The 26,952-nt window shown below is 39.7% G+C and overlaps 1 protein-coding gene across 10 annotated transcripts in view; it reads left to right on the forward strand.

Annotated features, from left to right (window-relative positions):
• raph1b (Ras association (RalGDS/AF-6) and pleckstrin homology domains 1b) overlaps positions 1–26,952 on the forward strand; it is a 68,020-nt gene that overhangs the window by 35,798 nt on the left and 5,270 nt on the right. For 4 of the 10 annotated variants that reach the window (XM_061889449.1, XM_061889451.1, XM_061889447.1 and 1 more), the window contains 15 exons: positions 9,098–9,217; positions 9,447–9,552; positions 9,620–9,799; positions 11,436–11,857; positions 12,316–12,402; positions 14,495–14,569; positions 18,377–18,454; positions 20,773–20,932; positions 24,673–24,794; positions 25,107–25,172; positions 25,240–25,383; positions 26,191–26,301; positions 26,401–26,499; positions 26,563–26,683; positions 26,759–26,895. In XM_061889449.1, the coding sequence (XP_061745433.1) occupies positions 9,098–9,217; positions 9,447–9,552; positions 9,620–9,799; positions 11,436–11,857; positions 12,316–12,402; positions 14,495–14,569; positions 18,377–18,454; positions 20,773–20,932; positions 24,673–24,794; positions 25,107–25,172; positions 25,240–25,383; positions 26,191–26,301; positions 26,401–26,499; positions 26,563–26,683; positions 26,759–26,895 (2,028 nt within the window). Of the gene's footprint in view, positions 1–9,093; positions 9,218–9,446; positions 9,553–9,619; positions 9,800–11,435; positions 11,858–12,315; positions 12,403–14,494; positions 14,570–16,486; positions 18,189–18,376; positions 18,455–20,772; positions 20,933–24,672; positions 24,795–25,106; positions 25,173–25,239; positions 25,384–26,190; positions 26,302–26,400; positions 26,500–26,562; positions 26,684–26,758; positions 26,896–26,952 lie in introns of those variants that run through there. The other 6 variants (XM_061889448.1, XM_061889450.1, XM_061889452.1 and 3 more) reach the window with 5 other exon arrangements.

Here is a 26,952-nt window from a genome sequence, read left to right on the forward strand (position 1 = left end):
AGAGCTATAAGGGCAAAAACCAAATGATTTGGATAATAGCCAATAGTAATATTTGCTTATGTTTACTTGTAGTCCCTTTTTGTGTGAAATCATACGTCTTATGATTTTTAAGAGGGTCGCTCTGTTGGATGGGTGAATGCAAGTCAGCAGCACGTAACAAATCGACATCTAAGAACAGCTGGCCAACAGAAGTTAGATGCTATATTGTCGGTTGTTCCAATGACAGTGAGCGGTGTACGGTATTGTTCTTGTGACTTTCAGACATCATCGATAACCAATGCGAAAAAACGCAGCAGGTGTTGACAAAAAGGTGACAACAGTGGCTGTCTCGTATTAGCATAGCCGAACTAACAGCGAAATTGTTCTCTTATTTGAGTGTGTTATGAGCATTTTTGTTCATGATAGGTACAGGTTACACAAACATTAAGTTGAATATTGTGTTTTAAATAGGGGTTATGGGAACTTAAGGACACTTGCTGCTGTTAGCAGGCATTGGTGCATATAAGCTAGCTTCTGTTATTGTTATATCTTGATCATAAAGTTGAGTGAAAATATGGCATGGTTTATTCTTGTTATGCCGGGAGTCGATATCTTTTTTGGTTATTTCTAAGGCCTATTGAATGTATGATGTTCACACGGGTATCTGCAAACAATGCTTGATAATATAATACGGACTGGAATTTATTTGTAATATTTATAGTTTAGTAATATAGTATACTATATACAGTAGTAGTACCATATAGTACTGGTAGCTTACTATGTATACCAGAGGTCACCAACCTTTTTGAAACCAAGAGCTACTTCTTGGGTACTGATTAATGCGAAGGGCTACCAGTTTGATACACACTTAAATACATTGCCAGAAATAGCCAATTTGCTCAATTTACCTTTAACTATACTTTATTATTAATAATTAATTATATTTGTCTTTGTGGAAACACTGATCATCTTAATGATTTCCCACAATAAATATATAGAGAAACAGATGAATATCAATATGCAACACTTTATTTTCATATTTTCTCTAAGTGCATTTTTTTCAAATTGAACATTTTCAAACGATCACTTCTAAGACAGTCTTGTGAAATCACAATATCCCATTTTAACTAGCTAGCCACTAACATTTTTTAACAAATCATGAATTACATTGTACCATGTTTGTACAAATAACTCATGTAAAATACAAAAGTCAACTCTGAAATTTTTAAATAAATCATGTCACACTTTGAACTGGACACCAAATCTGTGATCTGTTTCTTTGTCAGTTAGTGGGAAGCCTGGCATGGCATGGTGTTGTAGTCTGCTGTGTAACTTGACACTACAACTCTCAGTGAGTCTTGCAGATGTGTTCTGTGTTTGTTCTTGATGAAGTTCATGTCAGAAAAGGCTGATTCACAAAGATAAGTTGAACCAAGCAGGCTTGCAACCTTCATAGCTGCTGCGCATACTTTTCTGTGTCAACAAGGCACCAAAAGTTTGGTGCAGCCCGGTGGGCTTTAAATTTTAAATTGTCAGGAAAGAAGAGGAAGGAATTTAAAAGGTAAAAGGGTATATGTGTTTAAAAATCATTTTTAAGGTTGTATTTTGTCTCTAAAATTGTCTTTCTGAAAGTTATAAGAAGCAAATAAAAAAAAAAAAATGAATTTATTTAAACAAGTGAAGAACAAGTCTATAAAATATTTTCTTGGATTTTCAAATTCTATTTGAGTTTTGTCTCTCTTAAAATTAAAAATGTCGAGCAAAGCGAGACCAGCTTGCTAGAAAATAAAAATAGAGGCAGCTCACTGGTAAGTGCTGCTATTTAAGCTATTTTTAGAATAGGCCAGCGGGCGACTCATCTGGTCCTTACGGGCTCCACGTTGGTGACCCCTGATGTATACTTTATTAGAATAGTGTGTAGATATAGAAAGCTAACAGTACATGAGGCAACTCATGTAGTTAATTTTCATTAATGCCAGGAAGATTGAGAAGAGATAATAGTTGAGGATATCTGGGTAGGGGAGCGATGCCCTTACTTTGATTTTGTTGCTTTTTTCCCGTTGTCAATCATCCCTGTCATAATACCGCTTTCCCAAAAAAGCGTCAAATCCTCTCCGATAGCTTAACAAAGATAACTGGTTAATGTCGAATCGTATTTGTCGTTGTCATGCGAAAACTACATCTATGCATTATGGCTGCCGCTGCCATGAGTGCCCGGATAACATCACAGATTCCAAAACTGTCAATTGTGTGTAATATTAGAAAAAAGGGAGCCAATTTAAATATCTAATGAATACTGTTACACTGCCATTCTGTGTTTTTTTTTCTGATTAAAGTGATCAAAACTGGAATCACTTTATGATCTTGAAACTTTTAAGTATCAGTATGCTATGGCCAATACTGCCATTATAATTACTTACCACAGTATTGGATCCACACCCAAATTCTTAGTATTGCCCCAAACTCATGTAAAGTAGCCAAACAAGAGCAGATTGAGTGCTTAGTACACAGCTGAAAGTAACCAGCTAATAACAGTGAATTAACTAGTAGATTGATCAAAGTTTTGAGAAATTATTACTAACAATAAGGTATGCACCAATTTAGTAGCCTTTGTAACCTATTTTAAAACGCTTGTATTATAGTTTATATATTATTGCAATATGTTTTGTTATCTGCATGTTCTATGCTGCAATGTAAATATATTGCTTAGGGTTGCAATGATTCATCTCTAAAATGTATCAATTGTATCAGATTAAGAATCATTGATTTGTATTTTGTTGCTTCACTGATTATTGAGTAAAATATGCAGATTTGGTATTGCTTCAGAGCGCAGTGCACCTATTGGTGATGCAGTTTGTGATGTGGCGTTTGTGCGTGTAAGAGGGAAGGAGGTGGGACTAGTAGATGGGAACAGACAGAGATGGCTCTGAAAAACGACAAAGTGGATTGATTGATTGATTGATTGAAACTTTTATTAGTAGATTGCACAGTACAGTACATATTCCGTACAATTGACCACTAAATGGTAACACCCCAATAAGTTTTTCAACTTGTTTAAGTCGGGGCTCACGTTAATCAATTCATGGAAGAGCGAGAAGGGTTCAAAAGTGACTAAAACAAACATTGGGTGAAATGTTTACTCAAGCTGACATTTCATAATAACACTACATCATTACAACAAGGTAAAAGTCCATTCAGGTAGCTAACATGTTATATGTTTGACTGGCATAAGAAAAGTTTTGTTCAAATACATGGAGGCATCTGAGGACATGTCTGGGTCAACAATTTGTATGTTAATGATAACTAATTGCATACGTCCAAATATCAAACACCATTCTATACGCGTGACGTTCGCTTGACAGTTTCTCTTATATTGGTGGTTTCCTATCTCTAGTGTTTACTTCCTGTCCATCCATTTCCTACTGCGCTGGTCCTGTTCAGGTTCGGGGGGGGTGGTGCTGCAGCCTATCTCACCTGCATTGGGGCGGAAGGTGGTGTACACCCTGGACAAGTGGCCACCTCATCACAGGGCCAACACAGATGGACAGACAACATTCACACTCACATTTAGTTCCTGGCCAGCCCACTTAATTTGTAGTATTCACTTCCTGTTCCTTGTTATGCTGCACCTTTTATTCTTTCTGCCAGCGCACCTGCTCTCCGCTTGTAATCATGTCTGCTTGGGTTCAGCTGTGGCTGCTGTTGGAACTTACTTTTGTGATCGCTCACTCCGCTGCTCCGGCCTAAACTGTTGCTTACTGCTAGCATTCTGTTCAGTTGACCTTGTAGCCTAGTTTTGTCTCATGTTTGCATAGCCTCCTCTTTCTTAAATTAAATACCTTTTACATGTTTTCTGCTGTACTCTGCATTTTGGGATCACAACAACTATTGCTATCATGGCAGCCAAAGCCTCAGAATGTGTGTGTTAAATTCTTAAAAACATTGCCTCTCAGTTTATCATACTTAGTCAGGGTCTCTTTTTAGTCTTGTTCTTTATGCGTTATCGATCACCTGCTTCATGTTCATCTGGCTACAGTTTGTTTTGTTTTTTTACTTTTGAACTTTTTTTTTCATTCAAGTAATACATAGTGACACTCCTGTAAAAGTGCAATGTCAATGTTATGTGCATTTATAAGAACAAAGGTAATTAGAGGTTGTTTATTTCTCTTTTCCCTAAAAGTGGCATTGGGGATAGGTGTGTTTTATTTGATCGCTCGATTAATCGAACACATTAGTCAAAAGATCACTTGATTAGTAAAATAATTGAACGTTGCATCCCTAATATTGCTATATAGACTCTAGGCCAGAGGTGTCAAAGTGGTTTTCACTGAGGGCCACATTGCAGTTATGTCTGGCCCCAGAGGGCAGCTTCTAACTGTAAATACTATTATTACACCTTTTTTTAAATGCATTTTACTAGTGCATTGTTTTTAACTAAAATGTAAAAAAAATATGTTAAGTTGCAATACTTTTACCTCAAAATGTAGTGTATATTACTGTAAATGGAAAAACAGTACTGCTGTTTTTATGGTTAAAAAAAAAAAGGGCAGCTCAGTTGCCCGAATTTTTATGTAAAATTTACATTAGTTATTTTACTGTAAATATAAAAGAAAATGCAATTTTACAGTACATTTTTGGCACTTGAGCTGCCAGTTTTGTTTTCACGACAAATCAAGAACTGTAGATTTTTGGATGTATTACTGTAAATGCCAAAACTGCACCACAGTTTCTCACAGTAAAAAGTGCTGTTTTTTTCCATTTAGAAAAAAATGCTGTAAAAAAAACAGTAAATTTCACAATTTTACCATGACATCTATTGCTACTTTTTCATTGCACCATTTGATGAATAACTTGCTTTGAAATCATTATTAGCATATATTTCTATTCAAAAAGTGCTTTGAATGTTTGATAATAATTAGTAATTAAGTAGACAATATTTAGGTTAACATTATTTGCAATTAAATGGAGTACATATATATTTTTCTCCCAAAATAGAAAGAAAGAATACATTTAGTAAGAAAATTAAACACTACTTTATTGATACATATTATTTCCAGGCTTTCGAGCAACAAATAAAATGAAATGGCGGCCACGAGTTTGACACCTGTGCTCTAGGCCAGTGGTTCTCAAATGGGGATACGTGTACCCCTGGGGGTACTTGAAGGTGTGCCAAGGGGTACGTGAGATTTTTTTTTTAAATATTCTAAAAATAGCAACAATTCAAAAATTATTTATAAATATATTTATTGAATAATACTTCAACAAAATATTAATTTAAGTTCATAATATGTGGGGAAAAAAATACAACGATGCAATATTCAGTGTTGACAGCTAGACTTTTTGTGGACATGTTCCATAAATATTGATGTTAAAGATTTCTTTTTTTGTGGAGAAATGTTTCGAATGAAGTTGATGAATCCAGATGGATCTCTATTACAATCCCCAAAGAGGGCACTTTAAGTTGATGATTACTTCTATGTGGAGAAATCTTTATTTATAATTGAATCACTTGTTTATTTTTCAACAAGTTTTTAAGTATTTTTATATCTTTTTTTCCAAATAGTTCAAGAAAGACCACTACAAATAAGCAATATTTTGCACTGTTATACAATTTAATAAATCATAAACTTTTGACATAGTGCTGTATTTTACTTCTTTATCTCTTTTTTTCAACCAAAAATGCTTTGCTCTGATTAGGGGGTACTTGAATTAAAAAAATGTTCACAGGGGGTACATCACTGAAAAAAGGTTGAGAACCACTGCTCTAGGCCATATTCAACATCCATGGTCTGTAAGATATGAGTACTACATTTCAAACAGAAGTCTAAAAGTTGCACATGTACGCTATAAACCTTTTAAACTAAGTGCAACTAATGCTGGCAGACTTTAAATCTAGAGTTCCTTAAATCTGTATTTCCGACACACATGGCTCTGGTTTTTAAGTCTCCCAGCACTGAGTGTCTAAAGATAGAAAAACTCTCCTCCACCAGCTCTTTTTCATCCTGTGCTTGTGCCTGCACTTTTTAAAGAGCATCGTGTACCATTTTGTCATCTCTGCTTATTCAAAACATCTATACTTGAGCAGCAAAAAGAGCAGACTTGCGATCTTTGACCTTTACCCTTCTGACCTGTGAGCCACCCGTCGAGTCCCTGGAGACAGATGAGTGCCATCCATGCTCAAATGAGAGCACTACCCGGTAGTAGGAGGAGATAAAAGGCCAAGGATGTCTGGTTTAAGATGATGCCTCAGGACACACACAGTTTCCACCCGTCCCTTTACCTCCCTGGGGTCACGCTCCATAAGCTTAAAAGCATGGACTCAGGTGGTCATTCACTTAAAGCTCCACTAGTGTCCACCATTGAGGTTGTGGTTCCATTAGAATGACAGCAGCCAATGTCTTTGTCTGTGTGTGTTTCTTTCTTTTCCTTTTTTTTTTAATTGTTATTTTGACTCATTACAGTTGGGAAAAATTAGCATGATCTTTCATGTTGGGTGTAGTTTGTCTTGAAGGACTGCAGGCTGATTGCTGTTTAAACACAGCTGTCAAAAGTGTGTGTTTGCGCACACACAGGCACCACAGAGAATATTCCAACAGTTGGACGCAAGCCATCCAGGTCCTCCCACACCCCTGGCCTGTGTGGGAGTGGTCTGATTGTACCAACACACACACACACACACACACACACACACACACGCATGCTTGTTTTGGCTTTGCATACTTGAGAAGTGTTTGATGAGCATTCAGAAACAGGAAGTTATTCACCAATTCCATGGGATTTGGCCGGTAGCTGAGGCGGTATAGTTTCCACGTTGGCATTATTTGTATCTGCAGCATCAGCAGGCACAATATGAGCCACATTATAACACTTACACCAACACCAGAAGACCACCTTACTCACTCAGCCAGCTGAGTAAGTCCTTTCAAGTCGACCAAAGCACAATAAGAGAGACTGGTCAAGTTGGAAGAATTCTGCTGACTTTGTTGCGATACCTGTGACTACTGGTTGACGCAGCTTCCCGGTTGTGAGTCAGTAGTAGTAAAAAGCATTATTGTGCTGTGCAATATGGCTGGCATTGTGGTTCATTAACTGAATGGCATCATGCTGTCCAAACAGGCGTGATAAGAAGGGATGAGCGGCGTCAGCGCCCGATAACGCTCAGTGCCGTATTGCACCCTCTCTTCCTTGACCTCGTTTTTACTGCCACTACCACACATGATGTTGATAGTCACAAGAACAGAATAACTGAATGTCTGCTGCAGAGTCAGAGGGTGTGCAATAAATGAACATTAGCAATTTAGAAGTGTTGTTTGCACCTTAGCTGGCGTGTTTTCTGAGCTTTTTTGTGTATTTATGACATGTCAGTGAGTCAAAATTAACACATTGTGGCTTAAAATGCCATAATTGTATGTTCCCTAAATAGGGGCGTAGCACCAAATTCTTGGCCCCCATACACAAAACACCTTAAGGGCCCCCCAATTCCAACCCAAACCCTTTGTCGCCTACCCATACACACCCACTTGGGATGTTTACATTTACTAAATAACTAATTGTTGCATGCATTTGGTTGAAATCATATTTTTAAAACGTAACCTTATTTACTGTTTAAAGATCAGATCAAATTGTCTAGAACAGTGGTTCTTAATCTGGGTTCGATCGAACCCTAGGGGTTCGGTGAGTCCGCCTCAAGGGTTCGGCAGAGTGGTCAAGACACACCAGACTCATGAATTGATTAACGTGGACCCCGACTTAATTAAACAAGTCTAAAAACTTATCCGGGTGTTACCATTTAACGGTCAATTGTACGGAATATGTACTGTACTGTGCTAGCTGCTAATAAGAGTTTAATTCAATCAATCAATCAATCAATCGTGGATATAAAAACATCTCCCTATCGGCGTACAGTATCTGTACTGTAAAGTTAACATTTGAATGACAATAAAAAGGAAGTCTAAGTATTATGGGTACCCCCCAAACAATGGTCCCTCTAATTTGCAAGTTTGTAATTTGTTGTGAGTTCATGCACTGTGTTGCTTTTGTTCTTTGAACAAGGTGATGTTCATGCATGGTTCATGTTGTGCTCTATTTAAAGAAAAAAAACATATAACTTTGTCTTGAATTTGAAAAAACTAAAAAAAAACATGAATTATTTTTCACTAAATAAGGGTTCGGTGAATGTACATATGAAACAGGTGGGGTTCGGTACCATCAACAAGGTTAAGAACCACTGGTCTAGAACATATCTAATAATGCACTCTCACATTGTTAACTAAATCCACTCCATTTCACCGATCGCCCATTAACCTTATTATTGAACATTTACGGCTATATTAATGTTATATTAACTTAATGGCTATATTAATATTATATAACTTTTATGAGGTCTTTTTTTATAACTCACAGAAAAACTCCCCTGTGCTTGGGACCCCAGTACAACATCCCCACCTCCACACAGCTGTCTGTAAATTCAAGCTGTGGTAAAACATGTAAATATGGGTGAAGGGTCACACAGCTGCAGTTTCACTAGGCCACTAGAGGGCGCTCCGCCATCACCTTGTGACACAACACAGTGGTTTGCATCATTTTCCTTTTTCTGCTACAGCTGGCCGGTATTGTTTTTATGGCACTGTCTCCAGGAGTACCGTGCCTCATGGGACCATCCATATTGTGGTCCTGTCCAAATACAATTATGCAAAGAACAGGCAAAAACAGAAATTACAGTGTTCCATGCCATTTATTTATTTGAAATGATTGTTTTGTAAATGTGAGCACACTAACTGATCCGTCCTTCCATGCACTACGCTTGTCCTCGAGAACCCAAGGTTTTTCCGGCGAGGGAGCTGCCCACACTAAAAGGGATGTTTTAGCAAAACAACACTCCAACAAGTAAAGAAATGCTCTTACCTATGACCTTTCGCCTAAAAGTCATCCACTCACAAATCGGTTAAAGTGTCACTGATCTGATCTGAGACATGCAGCCGCCGCGGGCAAGTGGACATGCGCCGTTGTCATGGTAACAGGCAGTGAGGTTTAACTGAGCCTTTGGTATATTTCAGTGTGTGCGTTTTTGTTCTCAGTCGTTTGGATTTCAAGTGTGCTTTTTTTCCATGTCCGGCAGATGGATCAAGTGTCAGACGACGAGTTGGACCATGGAGCCGAGGAGGACAGCGATAAGGAGGACCAAGACCTGGACAAAATGTTCGGAGCCTGGCTGGGGGAGTTGGACAAGCTCACACAGGTCAACACACACACTCTTGCCTACACTATTGAGGCAAAGGATGGCCTGTAACCATGGCAACTTGAACACCGCTAATCCCGTCGCCCCATTCGGTATCCTAGCAACTCCTCCTACCACCCTTTGTGCTGCGATTCTGTGTGTGATGATGAAGCAGACAGACACCATTGATTGTGTCATCAGTGTTGATGATTTATTCCCCTGAAATGACGTATTTGTGATTTGTCTGTAGAGTCTGGATGACAGCAGACCCCAGAAGGCACTGCAGAAGCCTCCTCTCAGGCAGGAGACAAACATGGCAAACTTCTCCTACCGCTTCTCAATGTATAATATCAACGGTAAGGCCTAAATCATCTCATTTTCTCGATAGCTACCCATAATTTTGCTTACCTTTACTCCACGCAGAGGCACTGAACCAGGGCGACACAGTCGACTTGGATGCTCTCATGGCTGACTTGTGTACCATTGAACAGGAGCTTACCACCATTTCTAAACCAAACTCACGCAGCCAGAGCAAGCGGGCCCCTGGGGGACGCAGTGCCAGCACCAAGCATGCCGGCACCAGTGGAGGGGGAAGCAGTGGAGGTAGTTCTGTGCACACTCCTTTTGCACTCTGCTAAAAAGATGTACAAAATCATCCACACAGTAAATAACAAAACATATAAATACATTCACAAACTGATTAAACTGATTAAACAAAATCACTTTTTGCTGGGTTTAATATGTTCATTTTTTTAAATTCCGCAATCTTTTACCTGCTAGGATGTCATGGAAAAGCACTGTTGCATGCACTTTAAACCTCTGAGCAGGGCTTCCAACGCATGTTTTGGATGACATATGATATAAATTATATCAATTTAGCGCTTTTTGTGATAATGCCTTTTCCTGAGAGACAAGCAAACGGAAGCGTCTTCATTGCAATTTAAAGTCCTTGCTAGCGAGCTAGTGGCTAACGTCCATCCACAGTACAAACCATGAATTGATTAACGTGGACCCCGACTTAAACAAGTTGAAAAACGTATTGGGGTGTTACCATTTAGTGGTCAATTGTACGCAATATGTACTGAACTGTGCAATCTACTGATAAAAGTTTCAATCAATCAATCAAAGCTACTTCTTAGTCTGCAACCCTCACCTCCATCCATCCATCCACCATTTTCTACCGCTTGTCCCTTTCGGGTTCGCGGGGGGTGCTGGAGTCTATCTCAGCCTCCAATGGTGGGAAATAAACATTTATTAAAAGTATCAATATCATTGGAGAATTAGAAATAGCTAAACATGCTACACTATACACAGTAAGAGGATATGCTAACCGCTAACCACACGCTAGATATCGATACAATTAACCACAGTAACGATTCCCAGTATAGTATAAGTATATTGTGGATGCTACAGTGGTAAGATCGATATATTCTATTATCAATAAAAGTATTTTTGTCGTTTTGTTTTTGTTATTAAAAAGTATCCACTCTGCAAATAAGTCCCTGGCTTCATGGACAAAAATCAAAGGATTGAAATCAGTAAAAAATAATTTAAATAGTTAATTGATACTGTTACACTTCTCTCCTGTTTTTTGTCTGATGATATTATAATCAAAAATGTAATCGTTAAATGATCTTGAAAAGTTAAAGTGTCCGTATGAGCATTGGTCTTATCCAGTGTTTTCTAACCTTTTTTGAGCCAAGGCACATTTTTTTCATTGAAAAATATCGTTTGAGCCGTCACTAAGCAATGGATTCATGGATTTCTTAAGCAAAGTTTGCACGCATCTCTAGACAAATGAATAAACATATTTGGAAACAGGGGATAATTTCTCAATCCACAAATGTTTGCATGTGTCCATCCATCACTTGAGTCATAAGATGACTTGCCTTCTTCTAATTTTCTTACAAAAACACACTATTGTTAATTGTTGGGTTGTTTCACATTGTAGCTGTATTTAGAAATGGCGCTGCTGAAGTGGCAGCTGGTTGCATCAGCTCTGTGTTCTTTTAATGTCTTTTATGTCCTTTGTCATCTTTGATGTTTCCCTCTTGTTTTCATGGGTTTTTACCTTTTTTGTATCTGCACTGCAACCTGACAATTTGCCCATTGTGGGATGAATGAAGTCTATCCTCTCTTATTCTAAAATTAATTTGTACCTAAGGACCAGTCTTTCATTTATCCTGTAAAAGAAACAAAAGTGTGGTTGTGTAAATGGCACTACTTGTTCCTCAAACAGGAAGTGCAAGTAGCAGCACCAGAGCATCTCCTGCCAACACGGTGCGAGGCGGCAGTTCCAACACCCGCCCTGTTGCCTCCAACATTTCCTTGGACGACATCACCTCTCAGCTGGAGAAGGCCTCCCTCAGCATGGACGAAGCTGCCCGTCAGACCTCCTCCTCGTCCTCGTCCTCTTCGTCCTCCTTCTCCTCCGCCACGCTGCGGCGACCCTCGTCCGGCTCGTCCGGCGGTGGGCAGCATCGGCGGACGGGCTCGGTGGGCGCTGTGAGTGAACAGGAAGCCCCGTCCCAGCGCTCCAGCGTCAACTCGGCGTGTGTGTCCGCGTCCAGCATGGACTCCCTGGACATTGATAAAGTGACGACAGCTGGAGAAGGGGATGGCAGGAGTAGCCCTACCGCGCAAAACCAGACGAGCACCGAGGTATGACGAGCATGGCTAACAATATCTGTTCGTCTTTGTGTGTTTCCAATAAGAATCCCATTTATCGAAGGCAATGAAGCATCTAACGTCTAAATAATTAACCAACAACGAGGCTAATTTAGCATAATCAGGTTGTTATTGTGCACGTGAGAGGCCGCATGTGTTTACAACACACCACGCTCATTGTGCCAATAAATGCATTGTGATCTTCTAAGTGTGACTGTGATTATAATATTAACAGTGTTTATTGCTCCTGAATGACTCCTTTTACTCACTGAGCATTGTAGCGCTCTCACAAAAGCCTGCACATTGCACACTTTCTGCAAGGACAGAAAGCAAGAGAGTGAAGTAGTGACTTTTTGCATGCCAATGTGCCTCCCAACCCCCTTGCATGTGTTCATATTATCTCTGTTTGCATCCTTTCTTTTATCTCCATCCACACACATGCACTTTTCCAGCATGTCACACTGCGGTGGGCCAACGGTAAAAGGGCCAGGCGGCACCTCGACTTTACCTCGCAAGAGGGTGAAGTGGATCGGGCCACTGTAAGTGCATGTGTGTGAGTTTGTGTGTGTGTGCATGCACGTTTGCTGGATATATTGTCACTAAAGTGCCTCTAACTATGCCAAGATAGCAGACTCAATACTGGTTCCACCTGCACAATCTAATGAGAGCTGTATCAAAATTGTTGTCTTTTTAAAGATAATACTTAAGTTTTCACGGACACTGTCAGAGAGGATTTGTTAGGGACCGATGTCTCTTTGGGACGGAGGACCCTATTGAATTTCTAAAGTTTTATTCTTTTTATTCTTTATTATTATTCCGCTGCCTCTTTAAACTGTAATTTGACCCCCTTGATATGCTTTTAAACTCACCAAATTTGACACACACATCAGGACTGGCGAAAATCGCGATCTAATCAGAAAAACAAAACTCAAAATTGTGCTCTAGCGCCCCTTAGGAAGAAAACACGGACAAAACTGTTGCTAACTTCCAGTAGGAACGTCGTAGAAATATGAAGCAAAAACCACTACGTAGGTCTCAGTTAAACCTATATTTCATACACTCTTACCCCCCAGCTAAAATCAAAAGGAAGTTTGCAGTTCCCCCTTCAATTCAGTTGGATAAAAATGTTTTGCTTTTTTTCAAACATTATCTCCTCTGAGGCCGTTTGTCGTTTTGGCTTCAAATAAGCAAGAGAAGAGAGATTGAACCCTTCTAATTAGAAGTTGAAGAAAGAGTTTTATTTACTAGCCCGGTTTGGATTTTATGAGCCTGTAAAAAGTCTTTCAGTGGTGTTGTCCATTTTACAATGTCCTGAACACCTCAACAGCAAGGCGTCCTTAGAAAATGCCCAAGCCACTTTACAACTGTTGTTACTATTATTACCATACTAACATTATTATTGTTATTAATATTAACGATAATAGTGTAACAAACAAACAAACAAATTACTGGAGTGTTAGGTAAAGAGGAGTAATTTTGCCCCTCCAGTGTTGCCGTAGGGCTGTGATGTAAACGGGCATCTTCTACTGCTTATCCGGGCTCGGGTCGCGGGGGCAGCAGCCAAAGCGGTCCCGTCCATCGCTGCTTGCAGCTTTCATTTCAATTGAAATTGTTGTGGCATTTTACAACTTCAAACACAAAAGTACAAGAATAGTGGAAACTTGTGTTGTCTTACCTAGTTCTTGAACAAGGTTTGTAAACCCAAAAAGTTGTATAGTGAAGCATAAGAAACAACGTAAACATGAATGGTTCTTAAAAGTCTCTATCTTAGGAAAAAAAATGCACACTTTGTAGACTCTGTGTGTACATTCTATTTATATATCAAACCAACATAGCAAGGGGGTAATGACTTTTTTTTTTTAATCAAAATAACACAGCAGCAGCAAGCTTAACTGTCCACACACACACACACACACACACACACACACACACACACACACGTGCGCTCCAAAACGTTGGCAACCATGTTGCTGCAATAAAAAAACAAGCAAAGGAAAGCGGAGGCAGGTAAATAAGACCGCCCACAAAATGAGGCATCCTGAAGAGACAGTCAGGATGCGGCTTGAAGGTGGTCTATAAAACAAAATCCATGTCAAAGAACCCCCATTGCATGTTAGGTAGACCACAAGGAAGTGTTTTAAATGTAGGAAAAAAATCATAATATGAACCCAGTAAATAACATCAGAAGTGTCACAAATGGGAATAATTTGTAAAATAATTTTTTTGATACAGCTTTTCTTTGCAATCTCATTAGATTTTGCTGTTGCTAATATTGCGGCCGGGGAGTATGTGTATGTGTATGTGTATGTGTATGTGTATGTGTATGTGTATGGTGTGAAGTTTCACATGTTTATTAGGTACATATTGTTGCTGCTCATATGCCTAGATGCTGTAATATTTCACACATATGTTGTAATGTAAAGCTAATCGATGCTTATTTTCTCATAGCTTCAGCTAACAATTATAATCTGCACCCTTTTTATTTATTTTCACTTTCACATTTCATGGCAGAAGATCACAGCGAATATTAATCTTTCAGGATTCATCCGACACTGACTTCTCTCAATATTTTTCTATTCCGCTACGGAATTTCTCTTTTTTTCTTTCTTGTTTCTCTCTCCTCACCCCAAGCACTCCTATCTGGATCAAGAAACTTCGCTCATTCTGAAAAGCATAGCTGGAAAGCCTTCTCACCTCCTGACCAAGGTGATTTTCCTCCAATACTTGCTTGTTGTTGACTGAGTGCACGCTCACCCGGTCCTTGCCGCTCTGCATGTCACAAATGTCTCTCATGGTTTCCAACAGCGACGCTAAGTCACTATCAACTTTCACTTGCATACAGTATATACAGTAGAGCCCTGTACATTTTTTATTTGACATTGGCTGCCTGACATATTGGTGGATTTTTTTTTTCTGCTTTAAATTGTAAATCGTTTTTGGGGGTAACCAAATAGAAATTGCTGTGATGGCACTATTTGCAGGGTGCACAAAGAGCTGCAGCTATGAATCCAGAAGAGGTGCTGTCTCCCAAGTGCATTCATTCACTATTTTTCAACGGGAAGATGCTTTAAAAAGACGTGGTGTTGGATAATGACACATTTTGTAATTAGAGGAGAACGGGGTTGCTTGCCTCATTTCGCCAAAAGTAAGCGCTTTGTCTCAAATTGTGGTACAAAAATGTACTTGATTAGGAACAGAGCTCACCTACATAGTCTTCTCTCAAGTAAGGCTACTGAACTTAAGAGTTTGAGGACTTTTTAAGTTCCTCTTTATTTGTCTTCTAGGCCAGGTGTGTCCAAAATTCCATCCGCCCCTCATTTTTTAACATCCTTTCCTATTAAATCTATTACGGGTAAAACAATTGTTAAAAGTGGTTTAAAAAGCATGTAATAGAACAAGAGATGTAGAATTTGGACATATAATACTAACATATATTAAATGCTTGTCCAGCTGATTTATGATTTCAAAAGCAAGTATGTTATCCTTCGATTAGTATATAAAAAAAAAATGTAATAATGAAAATGAATAGTGATTTGTGTCACAACATCATGAAGCAAGTCTACATTATAATTCATGTATATTGAGTGTCACAAGCAGCCGTAACTGCTTTGTGGCCCTCAATGCAAACGACTTTAATAGCAGGGGGTCCAAACTTTTTCCACCAAGGGCCGCATACTGAAAAGTCTAAATATTTGAAGGCCATTTTGAAATGTTTTAATTTAAGCATAATACTAAAAACAGATTTTATATTATTTAAAGACAAAACTTTGGTTTTGTGAGTAAGCGTATTATTATTAGTTAGAACATTTACGCTTTTTCTCATAACATACTGATTGTTTTTCTCTTTTTTTTAATTAAATTTTTACTTTTTTTTTTTTCCTATGTAAAAATATAATACAAATAACGATGGATCGTGTAGCTGCATAACCCAGTGTGCCAAAAATGCTACCTGTATAAAATAATGTTCAGTTACATATTTATGGTGGTTGTATCTTCCATTATTTTAGATCAATCTTTTTGGGGGAATGCGGCGTACACCCTGGACAAGTTGCCCCCTCATCGCAGGGCTGACACAGAGACAGACAACCATTCACGCTCACATTCACACGTCCATTTTTTATATATATATATATATATATTTATTATTATTTTTTTTTTTAAATGCTAAAAACAGATATTACATATATTTAAAGACAAAACATTGTGTTGTATGTGACTTCTTAGATTTTTTTAGCTTAACATTTTCAGCTTTTTCTCATTACATTCTGATTTTCTGCTCTTTTTCTTACAATTTTACTGTTCTTTTTAAGCTGCGGTCATCCAAAACCCAGTCTGAGGGCCGCAAATGGCCTGCTCCATAAGTTCTGTGCACCAGTCACTTTATTTTGTCAACAATACAATTTATAACAGGGGTCACCAACGCGGTGACAGCGGGCACCAGGTCGCCCGTAAGGACCAGATGAGTCGCCCGCTTGCCTGTTCTAAAAATAGTTGAAATAGCAGCACTTACCAGTGAGCTGCCTCTATTTTTTAAATGTTATTTATTTACTAGCAAGCTGGTCTTGCTTTGCTTGACATTTTTAATTCTAAGAGAGACAAAACTCAAATAGAAATTTAAAATCCAAGAAAATATTTTAAAGTCTTGGTCTTCACTTGTTTAAATAAATTCATTTATTTTTTTACTTGGCTTCTTATAACTTTCAGAAAGACAATTTTGAAGAAAATATACAACCTTAAAAATGATTTTAGGATTTTTAAACACATATACCTTTTTACCTTTTAAATTCCTTCCTCTTCTTTCCTGACAATTTAAATGAATGTTCAAGTACATTTATTTTTTTTATTGTAAAGAAAAAATAAATTTTAATTTAATTCTTCATTTTAGCTTCTGTTTTTTCGACGAAGAATATTTGTGAAATATTTATTCAAACTTATTATGATTAAAACAAAAAAAAAATATTCTGGCAAATCTAGAAAATCTGTAGAATCAAATTTAAAGTCTTTTGAATTTCTTTTACAATTTCTGTTCTGGAAAATCTAGAAGAAATAATGATGTGTCTTTGTTAGGAATATAGCTTGGTTCAATTTGTTATATATTCTAACAAAGTGCAGATTGGATTTTAACCTACTTAAAACATGGCATCAAAAATATATATTTATTGTGAGAAATCATTAAGATGATCAGTGTTCCACAAAGATAAATATCATTAATTATTAATAGTAACATAGAGTTAAAGGTAAATTGAGCAAATTGTCTATTTCTGGCAATTTATTTAAGTGTGTATCAAACTGGTAGCCCTTTGCATTAATCAGTACCCAAGAAGTAGCTCTTGGTTTCAAAAAGGTTGGTGACCCCTGATTTAGAAGCACAGTGTGACTACCGGACCGGCACCACCCTTGTGGCATAGTTTCACACAGGAAAAGGCCACTAAAAGCCTGCCACCACACTGTACGTATCAGCCAAATAGTGCTGGAGGCGGTCAAGTGGAAAAGGTAGTCTGGCTGAAGGAGGTAAGAGGCTTGAGGGGTGGTTTAACACCCCCACCTTCAACTTCCCAGCTAGGAAGCAGGCCCACTACCTTAAATATTCAACACTTCACCCAAATTCTCCATACTTGTCCACCAGTGTTAGCGCTGAGGTTGTGGTGGTCACGGGTGCCCATCCCCCTGACCCAAGGAGAGCCAGTCGGGGACATGGAGCTCACTGCTTCTGCTACGTTGCGGGTGCTATGCTTTCCTCAATTGGGCACGCTCCCAAAAAGCCCTTTGAGATGAAGGGAGAGCGAGAGAGCGAGAGAGAGAAAGTCATGAAGGGGAAGACTGAATGTTGGAAGGGGGAGGGGCATCATCCTCTCTTAGGTATACGTTAGTAGTCAAGTTGTCTTCATTTGGGTTGCACATGTCACTTAGCACACGTTGCCGTCATGGAAGGTGCATGGCAGGGATTTGAGAACACTCTCTGAACCAATTTCTTACATTGAAACTTTTTGGAACGTTTTCAGTGGATTATTTGTCTCTATTATATTTAAGTGGAGGACTGGAGGAGGCTTTTTGAACAGATTCCACACTCATCCGCAGCTTGTGGCCCTCCGGGGGATCTCCCCGTATTGTTTCCCTTCCGCTGTACGAGGGATCAAAGGGATCCGCTGCAGCTCCATAAGAATCTGGAGAGGAACCGTAGACGGCGCATGGAGCGCCATATTTGAGGGAGCAGCGGATCGCTGTTGGAATCGACAAGACTGTTTTTGATCAAATATTCACTTGCCAGGCATTTCATTAGCACCTTTGGGAAATGGAGGTCATGGCGTCTTGTTGGAGAGGGCAGGTGAGCTAAGAAATGGTAATGTCGCCATCACGGCTTGTTGCATTTGAGTGGAAGGCTGTTAACTATTTAATGAAGGCGAGCGTGGTACTGGAGGAAGATGACGAGGGTAGTGAGGATGAAGGAAGGCACAGATGGTGTCATGTCTGAATGCCCAGTCTAGTAACAGCACATCTGTCTGAACCATCCAGGAGGAGCAAGCTGCTAAGCTGAAGGCAGAGAAGATCCGAGTGGCCCTGGAGAAAATTAAAGAAGCTCAGGTCAAAAAGGTAAGAGTGCAATTCTTTTTATGTGCCACTTCCTGACTGGAGGCCCGTCATTAGAAGCTGCTCCGAGTGGTGTCGTCACGACTGTCTTGTCACCTCGGCTGCGCGGCGCATCCCTTTGTGAACTTCATTCACAGCCCAGAAAATAGGTCATTGCAGCATTTGATTGTGAGCGTGTGTCTGCGCATGAGGAGATTGACAAGAGGCTCGCTGTGCACTCTTCACTCCACTTTCACTTTATTTGGAACATGCATACCATCAATGTAACGCATCACATATGTCCACTTCTTTCCTTACATGTCCAAAAAGGAGTAAGAAGAAGCAGAGCTTATTTAATCCGACCCCTTTTCATACCATAGCAATTTTATCCAAAGTCCTTGAACAAAGGAATTTACTATGGTATAATAAATAATAGACCATAGTAAGCAAACATATATTAAATACATAAATAATCTTTGTCTCAATAAAAAAGAAAAAAAGGGTTCAACATCCATCGATTCATCCATTTCCTACAGCTTGTCCCTCACGGGGTGGCGGGGAGTGCTGGAGCCTATCTCAGCTGCACATGGGCGGAAGGCGGCGTACACCCTGGACAAGTCGCCACCTCATCGCAGGGCCAACACAGATAGACAGACAACATTCACACTCTGTTCATCATAATTCTTCTTCTGTGTACTCGTAGTTTCAACAGTCTCTTCAATTGAATCATATTGGTGCTTTGTTTGCTTAATCCGTTTCATCATTTAATTCTACATACAAATATACTAAAGGTTTTAAGTGTTGCACGAGCATACAAATGTTTTAAATGAGATTTTTCCTTAAGGTTATATTTCTGCTATGTTTATTCAGTAGTTGTACTTGCTTCTGTGTACATCAGAAAAATCTCAGAAAAAGCTCAAATTTGACATATACATTTTCTTTGAGAGCAAAGCTTAAAGGGGAACTCTACTTTTTTGGAATGTTGGCTCTCATTCACAATCTTTAAGTAAGATGTGAACACATATGTTTTTCTCTCAGCTAACAATGAAGGTAAGGAGATTCTAAAAAGATCCAAAAGCCTCTCAATATTGTATATACACACCGTGAGTAGATACCGATATGTGATGTAGTAGCGGGCACATTCATAATAAAATGTAATATTTACATATTTTGGTCATTTTAAGCATACAGTGGCGTATTAATTTCACAGATGCGTCTCAATGTTTGCTTTTTCAACAATACTTTCCATGGCAGACTTTGGACAAATGATGATCCAGAACATTATATTTTTGAGAATGAATACAAGGAAGATGAGTTACAAGTTTTAGAAGTTGTGTCAACACTGCAGCAGTATTGCAAAGTGCTAAACAAGCAATACAAACTACGAACATAATAAAACAATCACTTACTGTACAATGTCTGCTGTCACTGGGATGCCCACTGATGGGATGTTCATATCTTCCTGTTTAGATGAACAATTATTTACAAACCTCACGTAGATTAAAAAAAGTGACGCAAATTAGCTTTTTTGTGTCTTTCTCGCCGTCTGAGGGTATAAGTTGACAACCTTTCAAGTGAGAGGCATGATTTTTAATCTAGAATGAACTTTTACCAAGTCAGAGGCGATGCAGCAGCTCAGTTTAGTTGTAGCTGCATAGGCGAGGTAGCTCTCACTATATTTACTCTATTGCTAGTACTTGGTTAAAATTGAGGTCACAAGATCTAAATGGAGTATTGTGGGCGCTTTGTCGATGTATTTAGAAGGCTTTATGGGCGGTATAGAGTTCTCCCATTAGCTGCTTTGTTAGCCACCCTGTACTTTGCGGATTATAAATGATATGCAAAATCACCCTAAAAAGTGCAGTTTAGTGGGGATAAAAAGGTGACTGGAGGGGTATTTGCAGGCATAATGTAGGTCAGACTTGCTATGTCTGCAGCTTTCTTAGTGTTGTCATTCATCCAAGTTCCTAATGAACCCACAAACTGATTGCATGCTTGGGTCAAGATTGGGACGTCGAGGAATTGAGGACTTTATTCAGTTTCACACCAGGACAGGCTGTGCAAGTCTGGCTTTGGAACTTGCTCATGCTCGTCGCATTCAGCTGAATGTAATCTTCCTCGACTTTCAGTAGGCTTTAGACTCAAAACCAGATTACTGGAAGTTGGACTCGAGTTGGGACAGTATGAGCCATTAATACTGTGGTATAATTGCAACATACCACATGGCCCCATGACCGACTGTACCCCACAGCCTCCAGGAATCTAACTGGGTCACATGAAAATGAAGTGAGGTTGTTTCAAACATCAACTTTCACCCACCTTTTCCCTCTCAACCTCCCCAGCTGGTGATCAGGGTGCACATGTCAGACGAGAGCTCCAAGACCATGATGGTGGACGAGAGGCAGACGGTCAGGCAGGTCCTTGACAGCCTGCTGGACAAGTCTCACTGTGGTTACAGTCCTGACTGGTCTCTGGTGGAAAACATTAACGAGCTTCAAATGGGTACGAAATGTGAATCAATTGCATGTTTTTCATGGTTTGTTAGGTCGAGCTAAGTTAAAAAACAAAAGCTCTTGACTAAACTGTTGTAAAGATTGAATAAAAACCAGATTAAAAAATAGTAAAGTTAAATACAGTACCACCTCAGCCAATGAGCATAATGGGTTATGTGACAGAACTCAAAACACTTGTATCCCATTTCAATTATTTTTAAAACAAAATTGGTGCTCCCCCCAGCACATGTAGCATGCCTTTTAATAACTTATAGGTAATAAATATTTTACGAAAAACAATAGAATATCATGTACTACTAACAATTACAGTAGTTTTATGAGCATATTGCAGACTCGCAGGGATACACTCCAACAAGTCGGCTACACACCTGTCATCTATTTGATGATTTAATTCTTTAATTCAATGAATATCATCCACTTCTTCTTCTCAGCACGCTCACTTTCTCCGTCCAATGGTTGGAAACTAAGTTATGTCCACCCCCAGCTATAAGCTAATGCAAGCTAGTAGCACCAGAGTTTTAGTGGGTTCTTACTTGGTTCACTGTGATGTTTGCTATGTCAGCTAATCAGGCTGAGGCTTGTAACTTACACTTTTGCTTGCAACTTAAAGAATAACAACTAGACCACACTTATCTCAAAACACTTAAGTAGGAGCACTCTTAATTGGAGGTACCACTGTATACACACAGAAGAATACAAATTATTAGTAGTCTAAGAATTAGTGTGTGGAGTATTTTACACTTTATTTTTCTTTTAACAACTAGATACATTTGCACACTACTGCACATAAAATATTATTGGCGAGTGTGACTACTTTTACTTGTTTTTTTGCTTGTCTTGGACTGATTTTTGTTTTAACCAATCTTATTAGTATTTTTTTTAATTTGCTGGCTCAATAACCAATTTCTGTCCAAGCATGTGTTTTATTGCAATGACAAAAGAAACGCCTTCAACCTTAACAACCAAAAGGTCACATACTAAACCTGGGATAAGGGCAAAATAATAAAAAAAATGTTTCACATCTTATGGTTTTGTGGTCCTACAGTTCTAACATTGTATTGTTCAATCAATCAATGTTTATTTATACAGCCCTAAATCACAAGTGTCTCAAAGGGCTGCACGAACCACAACTACATCCTTGGTACAGAGCCCCCATAAGGGCAAGGAAAAACTCAAACCCAATGGGACGTCGGAGACAGTGACAATGATGACTATGAGAAACCTTGGAGAGGACCGCATATGTGGTCAACCCCCCCACCCCACACCACCTAGGGGAGACCAAAAGAAATGGATGTCGAGCGGGTCTAACATGATATTGTGAAAGGCCAGTCCATAGTGGATCCAACATAACGGTGAGAGTCCAGTCCAAAGTGGATCCAATATAGTAGTGAAGTGAATTATATTTATATAGCGCTTTTTCTCAAGTGACTCAAAGCGCTTTACATAGTGACACCCAATATCTAAGTTACATTTAAACCAGTGTGGGTGGCACTGGGAGCAGGTGGGTAAAGTGTCTTGCCCAAGGACACAACGGCAGTAACTAGGATGGCACAAGCGGGAATCGAACCTGCAACCCTGAAGTTGCTGGCACAGCCACTCTACCAACCGAGCTATGCTAGCCAGAGTCCCATCCATAGTGGAGCCAGAAGGAAACCATCCCAAGCCGAGGCGGATCAGCGGCGCAGAGATGTCCCCAATCGATACACACGCGAGTGGTCCGTCCTGGGTCCCGACTCTGGACGAGCGGTCCATCCTGGGTCCCGACTCTGGTCATCCAGTACTTCATCCATAGCCATAGGGAGTGGGGGGCAGTGGAGAAAAAGAAAAGAAACGGCAGATCAACTGGTCTAAAAAGGGGGTCTATTTAAAGGCTAGAGTATACAGATGAGTTTTAAGGTGAGACTTAAATGCTTCTACTGAGGTGGCATCTCGAACTGTTACCAGGAGGGCATTCCAGAGTACTGGAGCCCCAATAGAAAACGCTCTATAGCCAGCAGACTTTTTTTGGGCTCTGGGAATCACTAATAAGCCGGAGTCCTGAGAAGGCAGACTTCTTGCCGGGACATATGGTACAATACAATCGGCGAGATAGGATGGAGCTAGACCGTGTAGTATTTTATACGTAAGTAGTAAAACCTTAAAGTCACATCTTAAGTGCACAGGAAGCCAGTGCAGGTGAGCCAGTACAGGCGTAATATGATCAAACTTGTTCATCAATATCATTATAAATTTGTAATGCACATGCAGGAAACTACAAAAATGAATGTTGTTTTTTAATTGCCTGCATGTTATTAGTATTTATTTTGTTTGACAGAACAGGCTATGAAAATGATGGGATTCCACTGGCATGACCAGCATGTGAGAGCTTTCACTCTGGAATTGAGCTTTTATGATGTAATAAATATGGCTATTTGACAAAAAAACATTTTGTGCAGTGGTTCTCCAACTTTTGTTGTTTTACCAAGTACCACCTCAGAAAAGACTTGGCTCTCCAAGTACCACCATAATGACCAACATTAAAATACAATAGTGTAATAGGCTTAAATATTCATTCAAATCAAGGTTTTCATTCATGAATGAAAAGCAAGGCATTATATTTAATATGTTTGGGCCACAGTAACATGACATACAGTTTGAGCAGCAACACTGTTAGATTATAAGAAATAAAACACTGTACTTTAATTAAATGATTCTTTGGCGTTCCACAAGCTCGAAAGAGTCAATAGTGATTGTCTCTGAGGGCGTGACTCAGATGGTAGGGCGCTCGTCCAGAAACTTGAGGTTTCCTGGTGCGAATCCAGCCTCTGCCATCCTAGTCCCCTAGAGGGGGGGTTGCCCACATCTGAGGTCCTCTCCAAGGTTTCTCATAGTCAGCAGTCACTGGCGTCCCACTGGATGTGAATTCTCCCTGCCCACTGGGTGTGAGTTTTCCTTGCCCTTTTGTGGGTTCCTTCGAGGATGTCGTAGTCGTAATGATTTGTGCAGTCCTTTGAGACATTTGTGATTTGGGGCTATATAAATAAACATTCATTGATTGATTGATCCTAGTCACTGCCGTTGTGTCATTGGTCAAGACGCTTCACCCACCTTGCTTCCAGTGCCACCCAAACTGCTGGTGCATGAATGTTTATGGCTTTGCAAAAAAATAAACTATTCAATGGTTGGATTCAGGGGAATCTGTTTCTACTATCAACTTCGCAGTCGAATCGTCGGACATTGAACCCCCCTCCCCCCTCCATGGGCGGAATCAGGGCCACAGGTGGAACACGTAACACATTGGGCCACCGGAACTGGAATTGGACCCGGCGCCGGGGTGTAGCTCTGACAAGTTCGTTCAGGCATGAAGTCTCACTCCGACTCCCCTATGGCAACAGTTACGATCCTTCTGTTGGTTCACCTACGAAGACCTTGTTACGTTTATTTCCTCTCGGTTAAAGGTATTCAACTACAATTTAAACAAGTACAGAAAATGTCCTCAATCTAAATTATTTGTTTGACCTAATAGTATCATGTGGGGTGGATTTCCTGATCTGATTATCCATACCAAATGTCTATAAAAGCTACCGGTATGCTGATCAAAATAGAAACATTTCTTAGAAAATTGAAAACACTTCTTAACTATAGGTCCAGGTCAGTAAAAAATTGGTGGGTTTTAGTTTTTGAATAATCGTGATCAAATGATGAAGAAAAGACTCTTTTTAAACTATATTCTTCTGCTCTGTTTCTTAGAGCGTATTTTCGAGGATCACGAGAACTTGGTGGAGAATCTGTTGAATTGGACGCGGGACAGTCACAACAAGCTGATGTTCATTGAGCGCATCGAAAAATACGCTCTCTTCAAGAACCCTCAGGTGCCTGACTACAACGCCACCACACGTTGGTGCAGAGGGAGGAGATGGCTTGTATTTTTCCTACCCTTGGCCAGCCTCTCTCTCTGTGGTACAGACACAAACACATCTTTTATGCACACTGGAAGCCTGTATTGCTCAGAAAGCAAACAGGGGAGCTTGTTTGTGCTGGAGAGTTAGAAGTAGGTCGAAGCTCTAAAGCTAGTAAATGTGAATAATTCATTTAACATAAGACGTGTTGAGCAACTGACTTTACGCTGCTTTCTCCTTCCACTGCCTGTGCACCATTTAAGTCACCGTCCTTGTCATTTGTAGAACTATTTGCTGGGGCGCAAAGAGACTTCTGAAATGGCAGACCGAAACAAAGAGGCTTTACTAGAAGTAAGATGATCAGTAACTATTGTTTTTATAAAGAATGACTAATGAATCTTGAATTATCAATTTTTAGGAGTGCTTTTGCGGAGGCTCTGTATCTGTGCCAGAGATCGAAGGGGTGCTGTGGCTAAAGGAAGATGGGAAGAAGTCATGGAAGAAGCGCTACTTCCTCCTCAGGGCTTCTGGAATCTATTATGTACCAAAAGGCAAAGCAAAGGTCAGTTAGGCTCGGGTCACAAAATTAAAAACCGACTGGAAATGGAAATGTACTCTGTTTATGAGAAGCAGTATCATGCAAGCTGCTTTTCAGTATTCCTTGTTTACAACCAACTTGGAATGTCTGTGCACATATGGTCTATTTATTTGTTCTACGTTGTTAAATGTTAGAGTATCACATTTGAGCAAAAGACTGAACGGTTGAAATATTCAAATCTATTGACTAGCTCATTGACATGAACGATAGCTTTGTTTAGATTTGAAGCGTAACAGTGATGAAACACTTTCATCTCAACCAAGGCAGAAACAGCGACAGCTTTTCTGTGCGTGTGTGTGTGTGTGTGTGTGTGTGTGTGTGTGTGTGTGTGTGTGTGTGTGTGTGTGTGTGTGTGTGTGTGTGTGTGTCCTCTCTGCTCTGACAAGAATGGAATGGACTTCATTGTCATGACACTTCAAAGTACAACAAAATGTGTTTTCAGTAAAAGCTGTCTAAGAGCAGACATTCAATCTGCTGTGCTGCTGTAAGGAAAGGCTCACAGCAGCACAGCTTGCTTGTTAAGGACATCAGTGTTACGAGCGTTCTTGTCTACAAACAGACAAAAAAGTTGCTGGATTTTAAGAAAAAAGGTATATAAATATTAGATTTAGTGAGAAAGTCGCCAAGTTGACCACAGTGCGCTGAAGTGTGTGAGAAAAATAAAGACGCAAAGACTTGTCTTACTTTGCTATCAGACGCCCCTAGTTTGGAATAAATATACAATTCAAGCACTTCCTCAAAAGTCAAGCCTTTCCTTTGTCTTGTCTGCAGGCATCGAGAGATCTTGTATGCTTCCTACAGCTGGACCATGTTAATGTGTACTATGGTCAAGACTATCGCAGCAAATATAAAGCTCCCACTGACTACTGCCTGGCTTTGAAGGTACATTAGTGTTCCTTGTACATTTGTGTATGTTGTGTTCCCAATATGTCACTGAGTTGTCTTCAGTCAGGTACTAAATAGTGTTGTTTTGTCTTGCAGCATCCACAGATCCAGAAGAAGTCGCAGTATATTAAGTATCTGTGCTGTGATGATGTCAGGACTTTGCACCAGTGGATAAACGGAATTCGAATTGCAAAGGTAAGCCTGAGCTTCATTTTCTGTTAAAACAGAAATGTACAACACCGCTGTTTCTTTGTCTAGTATGGGAAGCAGCTCTATGGGAACTACCAGGAGGCCATGAAAAGAACCGAGGCAGCCTACGATTGGTCCTCTCTGTCCACCTCGAGTATCCGATCAGGCTCCAGTTCTGCAAGCATACCCGGTAAGTCATTTTCTTCTTTTTCTCAAAAAGAACTTTTCATGATCAATGTTTTTCCGTCCTTATTTGCGCCTCCAGAATCCCAGTCCAATCATTCAGGCCATTCAGACAGTGGTGTGGACACAGGATCTTCTCATGGTCGTTCCCAGAGTGTGGTGAGCTCCATTTTCTCAGAGGCTTGGAAGAGAGGCACTCAAATCGAGGAGAACACCAAGGTACGATCACTCAGTGTGTGATCTCCCTCTTTGCTGCTGAATCTAACACCACATCTG

This window comes from Nerophis ophidion, linkage group LG27 (genome assembly GCF_033978795.1).
Source record: "Nerophis ophidion isolate RoL-2023_Sa linkage group LG27, RoL_Noph_v1.0, whole genome shotgun sequence".
NCBI classification, from domain to species: Eukaryota; Metazoa; Chordata; class Actinopteri; order Syngnathiformes; family Syngnathidae; genus Nerophis; species Nerophis ophidion.